The sequence below is a fragment of the Aulonocara sp. 'chitande type north' Nkhata Bay genome, linkage group LG12, assembly GCF_057382095.1.
Source record: "Aulonocara sp. 'chitande type north' Nkhata Bay isolate Kocher_YH1m ecotype deep benthic linkage group LG12, A_spYH_male_GT1.1, whole genome shotgun sequence".
Classification (NCBI taxonomy): Eukaryota; Metazoa; Chordata; class Actinopteri; order Cichliformes; family Cichlidae; genus Aulonocara; species Aulonocara sp. 'chitande type north' Nkhata Bay.
In genome coordinates, this window is record NC_141355.1 from 33,243,476 (window position 1) to 33,253,868 (window position 10,393).

Sequence of the window (10,393 nt, forward strand, 5' to 3'; positions counted from 1 at the left end):
ATTTCCTGTAAAGTGTGTCTCTTTGTTGTTTTTAAGCACTTTTCACAGCACTTTTTGTACTTCTGTAAAAGAAAAAAAAAACCCCCATCCTACTCAGCTGCACATTTCTTTGAGCCTGGGTATATTTTTAATAACTATACAGTATTTTTTTTCTTACATTGTAAATTTGCCCTATGCTTTCCATTTCTTGTTTTTTTATTTTATATTCTTTACTTTTGTGAGAATCTGTATCCGCCTGTCACTTTGGTGCTGAAACATGTGAATTTCCCAAGTATGGGCAATAAAGGATATTTCTGTGTCTGTAACATTGCCCAAAGGTCAATAAAGAAATGCTTGTTGAACCTGACCTCTGAGTAAAATTCTTGCGACCTTAATGGCCATAGACTACAGGTGAACTCACTGACTAGTTTCTTGATTGATCTTATCTTCATATTTTATTGATTTGATCTTATATGATAAAGTTTTCATTTATCAAATAATTGCAGCTGTTACTTTCATAAACAGAAAAAATTCTGTTTAAGTAGATTTCAATTCTGCAAAATTGAAATGTACTTAATTTTCAAGTACAATCAGTGAGGCAGGCTTTTTTAATTTTTTTTATCAAATGGTTGTTTTACATTCACTGTTGCAACTTAGCATGATCTCATTCATTAAGTCATTCATGTACATTTAATAGTACTATCATAAAAAAATTTATTGTGGAAAAGAAAACAAACAAAACCCCCAATATGTGTTCCGTTACATCAATTAATGATCAAAACAGAGCAAACACACCTCACTTCACTCCACTAAATCAGAAGGTAAAAATTCCTCAATAACACTGTAACGCACAAACACCTTTTCTCTTGTGTTTTCCCCCCTTCACGTGTTTTATCTAAACCCCTGCAAATCTTGGTTTTTCATGTTCTTCATACTGAATGTGCTTGGAAATTGTACAACTACTTTTGACTTTGGCAATATCACAAACATGGAATCAGAAGTTTTACTTCAATGCTTTTAGTAACAACACAGATCATACAAAAGAAATGGAAACTACAATTAGTAAAATTTGGTCATTGAATTATTTGCAGTCTCAGTCGCTTTCTCATTGTAAAGGTGAACTCTTAGTTGGAATCATTATTCTTGACTCCATACTTTGCAACAAAGGCACTGAGGACAGACAGAAAGACACATGTTAGAAAATGATATACCGAAAATTACAATTGTAATAATAAACAAACAGGAAAGCAAACAACAAACATACAGCTCTTAAAATTCTTCAAGCTGGGCAGTATCATTTTATAATTTGATGCTCATACTGCTTAAGTCTCATTACCATGGATGGCCAATAAATTACGATTTTTAAAAAAAAAAAATTATTATTACTGCAATCCTGTCATCTCCATCAATAACAACAATGGGGGAGGGGAGGCAGCATTATATAATTTTCTGATTTTGTGGCAAACATTTAAAGAAAACATTGAAGGTTTATTTTAGCCCTACTTCAAAGAAATACAAATTTCAGATCCAGTACAGAGACCACATTAAACATTTCAGCAGAAAGTTGTTGGGAGGCATCTATGATTAAAAAAGTTTGGTGATCTACGAGTCTCAACTTTGCTGAATATAATTGCAGGTAAAAATAATCAGCGAGGTATAAAGCCCTGACAAGAACATTGGGTTTTTAAGGCATCTGGGTGAAGCATTTCTTTCTTACCTGTATAATACACGTTTCCGTCCCATCCTTCTTTCCGCCAGGCAGAGTTTCTTGTCTCCTCTCGGGACTGGAGGCTTTCGTAAGCTATCAAAAGACGGCAAAGAAAAAAAATTCCAACGAAAAAAGCAAAGCAAAAAACTCCACCACACACACACATTACATCGCATTATGTGTGGATAAAATTTATAGTCACTGGCAACTTCATTAGTTCAACTTCATTCACTGGCAACCTTGCTAACATCAGGCCGAATCTCTTTTGCCATCAAAACTCAATTCTTAACTACACAGATTGAACCAGGTGCTGGAAACACTCCGATCCATTTTCACATAATAGGATCGCACTGTTACTGCAAATTCATCAGCTGCACGTGCAGTACATGATGTGAATCTCTTGTTCTACCACATTTCAGGTACGAACATGTAGTTTGTGGGTCACATATGGGTCAATTTGATCAACGTAAAAAAAGCCACCCAAATATTTCTTCCCGTGTGTTTTGAATTTCAAGTATTAGTGCATTCTGTCTGTCAGTGAATAAAACAGCCAAACATGTCATATGGAAAATATTTGCAATACAACAATATGTCTCAGTATTTCCTCATGCTATTGTCATTTTAAAGAAACACACTGACATAGCTCTTTGTCTGAATGCCCTTACTTCATTGAGATAATACAGGCTTCAAAAATTTGTGAAATTTATGATTCTAGCCCAGAGGCTTGATATTTTTAATATCATCTGAACCAGAGTTCAGATGATATTAAAAATATGGACAACCACTCTTAAAACACCTTTAATAATTTGATTGACTCGCTTCCTGTTCCAAGATGCAATCAAAAGTCCAAATGTTATGTCGAGTGTAAAATCATCCTTTGTTGATGTTTGACACACCCGGGCTTATGTTGGAACCGTCACACTGAACTTTAGTGATTCATTAGAATACAGAATGTATGCAGGAGCATTCAGTTAGCTGAAATTCAGCCAGACATTTTTACATACAGCAGTCAATCACCTCATCTTACTGGTATGTTCTAAGTGTAGAGTGCTTAATTACTCACCCCACAAGTGATGAACAACATAGAGTTGGCCAATCTGTGTGAAGAAACCGCCTACTGCCTCATTGTTTTCTTGTCTATGTTTGATTGCCCTCGCCCTGTTGCAAAACATTATCTTATTTAGTATAAAGATCACTGAAACACTTCTGATATTTTCACTTCCACTGAAAGAGATTCAGACAAATGACATATGTTTAAATAAATTCAACGTATCTCACCAGCGATTGCCCCATTCAATCATGGTTCCTGGCTGAAGCACAAGTATAATATTAATTAGAATAGGTTTGAAACTAGATTATGACATTACCACCATCATATTTCCATAGAACTGAAAGACTGAAAGCACTATTTATCTATTATTCATAGCTACGTTTTTTTTTTTTTTGTTGTTGTTGTTTTTTTTTTAACTGATCAGAGAACTCTGGGTGTCACAAGCCTGCATGCAAGAAGAACTGGAGCACTGAGTAAACAGATTTTTATCATAGCTGTTTTTGAACTTCTCTCCACTTGTGACACTCTTCAATTAAGTGAGTCAGGTCTGAATAAGTGAGCTGAAATTACGCAGGAAACCTTGGAAAGGCAAAATTGCAGAATAGGCCAGAGGTGAAAAAAATATGACTACTTCAAACAGATGAGAATTGGATTACTTGTTCAAGACAAGCAGCTGAAAAATATGGAAAGAAAACATTGAGAATAAGAACTATGCTAGTTATGTAACAAATTTATAAAAACTGCACTGACAGTTATACAGGATTACCAAAGTTATATTATTTCTGTTTGAACAGCACATGAACAGTACACTAATACATCTAGATTTTGCTAAATGTGGACCCTGCCATGCACTTAAAAATAGTATACAACATGCAGATGTGTATATTTTTTGTAATTTTGCTTTTGTAAATCACCACAGGAGATTTCAAATCAAGTAATCAGGATATATCTAAAGAGCAGATGTCATGTTCTGCCAGGCCTTTCCTGCTGTCACCTTCATTTGCTTCTTGTTTCTGGGTCTCTCCATCTTCAGTTCTATCTTCAGTAGATAAAAAGCATGCTTTAGCAGGCCTACATGCCCATATGCAAAATTGCCCCCACCATATTTGACAGACAACATGGGATGATTTGGATGGTGAGCTGTGTCTTTCCTTTTCTACATTTTTATCCTCCCATTATTTTGGGGTAAAATGGGAACAGGCCTCACCTGGTCATAAAACTGCTCGTCAATGAACTGTCCAATTACTTTTGAGCTTCTGAAATGGAAGACTACGTATAAAAATAAAATTGAAGAGGCTCACTTGCTTACTGAAGATAAAAGTGACGTTAGGGAAACCCAGAAACAGACTGCTTTGTTAGTTTTCCTACAAATCAAACAGTATTTATGTTGTACTGGTCACACATGTTCAAGCTATGCATTTTAAAAATGCGTAGCATAAATAGATACCTTAAGGTAATAGGTGCGCATTTCATAGAGGTTTGGTCCTTGTCTGGGAAGGGGTTCATTCCAGAAACTGAACTCCAGAAGAAGTTCATTTCGTCTTGAAAGCAACATTTTGGCCCGTTCCTTCCGAAACTCTAAGTACTCCTAAAAAGGGATAAAATGTTTGTTTATAACACTAAAAAGTGAATATTAATATTATATCTTAAAAATCAAACAAACAAAAAACAGCACCCCTGAAATGCCTTTTCTCCACAGAAACAACACATTAACATTTAAAGAAAATTATTACTTAAAAAAAACAAGCAAACAAAAAAAACGCAACAAATTAAAACAACAAAATAAGCAATTTTCCCCTGGAAAATCAAAGGCCTTGTATGTATTGTATGCAATGTTGACTGAATAAGAGACGTTTAAAAAGGTCACAGCATGCCTTGTTAGCTCTCAACTTCTGCAGACAATCAGTCAAAGCTGGGTAGCCTCCTCTGTATCGCCACAGATGCACTGCAGAAAAACAACAGCAGATGTCACTGTAGCACTGCATAAGGTCTGATGCCACCCACACAACTAAGAGATAAAGAACCTCCATCACCATGCAATTACTTTTTATAGTTACTGACTGCTTTTTATGTATAAAATACACTTAAATGATCACGTTAATTTATCATATATGCAGAAGGTGAAGTGCTGGTTGTGAGTCATCAGGTAGCATCCGTCTGCAAAGCTTTGCAAAAAGTCAGCCACTGAAATTGTGTTTTATGGGAACTTGATAGAGGAAAGCAGCAGTGATCAGTCAAAGGTGTCTTTTTGCATTTACTGCTTACCAGCCTGATCTTGTTCTCCATACCAGGTATTCCAGCTTCCAACTACCTCACACGGGTAGTCCTGGTCCTCGTGAAGTCTTTTCTGCACTTCAGCCCTAAAGCCAGCAAAAAAAAAATAAAAAATAAAATACAAGTTAATGAAGGTGTATGCTGTTTGGAAATGCTCTCACTTTAGCTTAAAAACCAACTAGAGGGCAGTCAGGAAGCATAAAAATCCATCCAAGATATAAACTCAGCTGTATCTTCACTTCATTTTTTAAATACATTTATATCATGAAGCTCATCTGATTTTAACTTTGTTCAGACCATATCTTGATTAATTAGTCCAGCACACTGTCTATTGCACTGCTGAAAGAAATCCAAAGAAAGTAAAGCACTGAAAACGTAACTTGACTGACAGAGATGCAGGAAATATTTCAAATGTATCAGTACATACTCCAGACTGTTGTATGCTTCTAGGCATTCTGGTTTGACGTCATGAACTGAAAAAGAAAAAAGGCAGAGAGAAACCTATCAGAAATGGATGCATTTAAAAAAATAAAAGCAACATTCAAATTCTTCAACAAAGTAATTTCACACTCCGATTCAGCAAAGACTTGATATACAAAACTGATTCACTTGCAATAGGTTATAGGCAACGGCTGATAGAGTGTTCAAATTGAAATCCCTGTGCGGTGTGATGTACGCAACACAAAAGATCAAAGCCCCGAGAGAATGATAGATTTCTGTTTGAGAGACAGAAACAGTTACCTCTGCAGACTAAAAGAAAACCAGACAAATTGTTCAGATGTCACTAAAGTTTACAGGCATGAGACATCATCTTATCTTAGAATTACTTGTTGCTGTCAGTGTTTTGTGTATGCATAAGCTGTTGCAGAGGAGCCCCATTTTCATCTCTCATGTTGTTTTCAGTTTTCTTTGAGGTCATATGGCCTTCCATTTAAATGATTTATTTCACTTTTGAGACATATACAGGATCCATGTCACAATAATGTGATGTAAGTGTATCGCAGGCACTTGTCTTTGGCCTTCTGTAACCCAACACTTAAAGAAACTAAACCCTTGCTTTTATGTAAGTAAAAAGGTGTAGGCCTACATTGAATCTTATACAAGTTGCTGGTCTCCTTCTTTGAAAGCAGGTTGGAGTGAGCATCTTTCCTGGCATCGACTTTGTGCACAAATAAGGATCGGAACCAGCCTTTGTCGCTGCTCTCTGAAAACCTCCTACACAGAAACAAGATGAAAGAAAGTTTCACAAAAGCTCGGAGCAAAAACATAAAAACCCAGAAGTTGTCAATATAAAAAAGAAAAACTTAAAAAGGAACATGGAGATGTGCATGACATATGGGCTAAAAGATAGTCATGCTAATATTCTTTGATATGAAAAATATGCATACTGTATGAGTGAGTGGGCTGAATGCTACAGCTTGTGTCTTCAACCATAAAACTTTTTTTATTTCACCCACTCTGGAGTGGATAAATGGGGAATATTATTCACTTTACAACTATTGGAACTATCCAAGAGGCTCCAAATGGTATTTGAATATTAACCTAGCCGTTTCTTGCCCCACATAGCAGAGAAGTAAAACTTCAATCTGTCAAGTGTTAAAGCTGTACTTTTAGAAGGTGTTCCAATGAAAAGAAGAGAAGTACAGGTGATATGAATTATTCCAAACAGTAAAACAGCAGTTTCATTAAGAAAAGTGACAGTAAAATTGACAAACATACTTAAACTCAGCTACATTTGAAATTCAGGGACCTTTGTAATTCTTTTTAAAACTCCCAATTTTAATACAATGTCACATTAACCTCAAATCCTGGATTTGCCTCATACTGTATGGCTGGTGTATCCCCACTAATGGATTAGGAAGCCATATTATGTTTCAAGTTAGTACTTGCAAAGTCATCTGCTGAGTCTTTTGCTTTGTTTTGTCATTCTAAAGTCCTAAAACTTTCAAGGTCAGTGGGACGTTTCTTTTAATAACCCCATGGGCCAATGGCTTTAATTGGAAGCTATAATTAAAAATGCATTTCCCATGGCACCCTATCAACAATAACAAAGCATATAATAAGCCAAAGACTTGTTTTCTGAATAACATTTCAGTCAGTGACGGAGCAAATGCGTACTGGATGGAGGCCCAAAAAAATATGGTAACCCGTTGACCCACTTTGTGTGGAACTGCACAACATTTTCATCCCTTGTTCCCCATCCCACATAGTGAGACAACATTTTCATTGGCTCTAAAATCAATGCCGCAGGACAGATCATTTCTAAAATCTGGCTGTTATTGAATGGTTCTGATGAAAGGCCGTCATCATGGGTCTTGTGGAGGTGTGTAAGGTAGAAACTTGTTAGTAGCCACAAAGTTTTGATGGATAAGGCTGAAAAATGGCCAAGAATAAAAGGAAATCCAATTATAATGTTAAATGAAATATTTAAATCATATGCTAAAGATAAGTTGACCAATCCCACAAAACTACATGTGGTAAAAACATTGTGTTTGTGTGAGACAATGTGGGGCATGCCAGCAATGTTGGGGAAACTTAAACAATTTAAACATGCAATCAAGTGTGTAGGTTACCAGCTTAGCTTTTAGCATGTATACGCTGAATAAATTATATTTAAATGCAAACTTTCCTACTTCGTTCTAAGTAAATACAATAGAGGATTAAAGCTGAAGTTTGGTCTTACGTCTCGTGCTTTATATACTCCTGTGTTCTCTTTTATTTCAATAGCTATTTAGCTGCTGTTCTATCTGGTAATGATCACTGGATTTCAATAGGGATGATATTCATAGGTTAGCTTAAGTTTTTGAGCAATATCTGACCATTTTAGCCAATTATGACACACAGATGGTGTGTCACAACACGCTATATTTTCCCTTGTTTATAAAAAAAAAAAAAAAAATCCAAAATTGCATCCAGACAAAAACTGTATTTACCAGAATAAACTGTCACTTTATTTTCTTTGAGGTACTTTCCACCATATTTACCAAAATCAGCAAAGCTTAGGATTTCTCAGTGGGGCACTGGCTCAATGTGTGGGACAATGGATTAAAAAGAAAAAGAAAAGAAAAGGGGAGAGCTGTGCTGTCCAACATAAACAGAGACATCTGATCATCCTACTCTCAGATGAGTACGTGTCATACACAACATGCTATCGGCCCCATGTTCAGTTTGCTGGGACCCAGTTATCCTAGTGGTGGTTACGTAACCCTATAGAGGCAAAAAAGTTCAGACAGGACAAAGTTCAGAGGTCCTCCAAGTGATCAAACCATGTTTGAAAAACATAAACGTATCATAGGAACATAATGTAGAGATACAATATATCCATATGCAATATGTCTGAAAACATAAAAGATATTGAATTGCGAAAAATAATGTTTAACCGTTTGCCATTTGCTGCTTTAACAATTCATTTATTTAAATGGGTCCACATGTTTTCCTATGTCTGCAAAAACTGGTTTACCTGCTGGTTCCGTGCAGATTGACAGAAATAGCTTACCTGTACAGCAAATATCCTTTAGCCTGAACAGACCTAGTTGTCGCCATGTTCTTCTTTCCAGCAAAAAGTTTCTTTAACACGCAAACAACTTGTGCTGGTTAATGTTTACCTCTGTGTGTGTGTGATGTGACCGCTAGTCACGTTAAAGCTACTGAGTCAGCTAGCCACAGACTGAAAAACGCACGTGAAAGAGCGAGCCAGTGCACATGCACAATCGATCAGACCCAATTAGTTGATCCTACGTCACACGCTACGTTTTTAATCCAAAAGATCAGTGTTTTATCTAATATCCAGTAGATCAGCGTATGTTGTGCTTTAAATGATATATGCGTTTAAATGAAGAACTAAACGCATACAATAAAACTATAGTCACAAGTTAATAATTATAGAGGTACTTATCTTCCCTGTATTTCAGGATTATTAAAAATGAAATATACATTACACCAGCCACTTTGTTTGGTACACCTTGACGGTATCACACAGTTGCTGCAGATTTATCGGCTGCACATGGGTAATGTGGACCTACTGATCCCCCAAGTCTCAAAGGTGCTCTGGATTGAGATGTGGTGATTGTAGAAGCCTTTTGAGTACAGTGAAGTCACTATCATGTTCAAGAAACCAGTTTGAGATTATATAAAGTTTGTAATATTTTACATTGTTCTGCTGGAAGCAGCCATCAGAAGATGGGTACACTGTGGTCATAAATTAGGATGACCAACCCTCCACTTTTTTTGCACTTGTTGACTTGTAAAAGCCTATATGACATTTTTTATTTCACCATTCACATAACAGCACAGAGAAGGCATCGTTTAAATATGTTAAAGTTTTCTTTAAGCAAACAGTATTCTTAAAGTTCTTCGTGACTGGGCCAAGTGTCCTCTTTTTTGGAAATCAAAATATGGTCACCCTACATAAATGCATGAACATGGTCAGCAACAATAGCCCGTGTGGTTTTTGGGAGTCTTTTCCACCAGCTGGTGCTCATTTGGAAATAAGGGGTCCAGATCTTCCACAACACTGCCACCAGCCTGAACCGTTGATATAAGGCAGGATTGCTTTCATGTTGCATATGCCACACTCTCAGACCAGACAATGTTTTTCTGATCTTTAGTTCAATTTTGGGGTTTAGTTTTGTGTTTTCAGGAGTGGCATCTGGTGAGGTCATCTGCTGCTGTAGTCCATAAGGTTTAACTTGTTATGCAATTCTTAGACGCTCTTCTGCATAGCTCAGTTTTATGTTTTTTCCCCCAAGAGAACTGACGCTCATGAGACGTTTTCTCTTTTTCCTGACCATTCTTTCTGAAATCCTTAGGTTATACAGAAAGTTCCAGTGTAGTTTCTAGTCTGTCTGGCACCAACAACCATACCACGTTCAAAAACACTTAAATCCCCATTCTTTTTCATCCTGTTGGTTGGTTTGATTCTCACCAGGTCATCTTGACCATGTCTACATAGCTAAGTGTAGCAACTGAACAGGTGCACCTAACAAACTGTAAAGAGGTTGAAACTCCTGTAGCAACTTGTTGTATGAAGAACAACTTTATTATTTATGGGTTTCTGTCTGTGACCCCCAACGAAAGCTTCAATCTCTAGACTATTGCTCCTTTCCATGTACTTTGGAAGGAGGTGAAGTTGTGCCAGTAAGTGTTTATCACATATGCAATAGTTCGACTGATTTCAAAATCATTTTATGTTGTTTGCAGCCAAATGATCAGAGGGTTTAATTCTATGATACAGTACATATGTAACTAAAGTAGTAATAGTAATAAGTATTGATTATTTGTTAATGAAAAAATATGCAAATGTAGTCGTAAGATGACCCAAATCCCTACAAGCTATTAAAAAGCCCCAAAATAAACCAATTAGTTGTCAAATGTATTCAAAT

General features: G+C 36.4%; 1 protein-coding gene across 1 annotated transcript; it reads right to left on the minus strand.

The window, feature by feature from the left end:
- Positions 1 to 183: 183 nt before the first annotated feature.
- Positions 184 to 8,724, minus strand: nipsnap1 (nipsnap homolog 1 (C. elegans)). Its single transcript, XM_086315217.1, has 10 exons — positions 8,509 to 8,724; positions 6,100 to 6,227; positions 5,440 to 5,485; positions 5,004 to 5,098; positions 4,613 to 4,683; positions 4,186 to 4,326; positions 2,966 to 2,997; positions 2,751 to 2,845; positions 1,697 to 1,780; positions 184 to 1,149 (listed from the first exon to the last, which is right to left on the minus strand). Exons 1-10 carry the CDS (start codon positions 8,553 to 8,555, stop codon positions 1,085 to 1,087), a joined length of 804 nt encoding a protein of 267 aa, XP_086171343.1. The 5' UTR covers positions 8,556 to 8,724; the 3' UTR covers positions 184 to 1,084.
- Between the last annotated feature and the right edge of the window lie 1,669 nt (positions 8,725 to 10,393).

Bases quoted from the DNA above. Each gene is read 5' to 3' on its own strand.
- nipsnap1 (XM_086315217.1), bottom strand. From the start codon at position 8,555: ATGGCGACAACTAGGTCTGTTCAGGCTAAAGGATATTTGCTGTACAG. The intron at 2,998-4,185 runs GTATCTATTTAT...CTTGTGCTTCAG, and splicing joins TGCGCACCTATTACCTTAAG to CCAGGAACCATGATTGAATG. The intron at 2,846-2,965 runs GTGAGATACGTT...GTTTTGCAACAG, and splicing joins ATTGAATGGGGCAATCGCTG to GGCGAGGGCAATCAAACATA.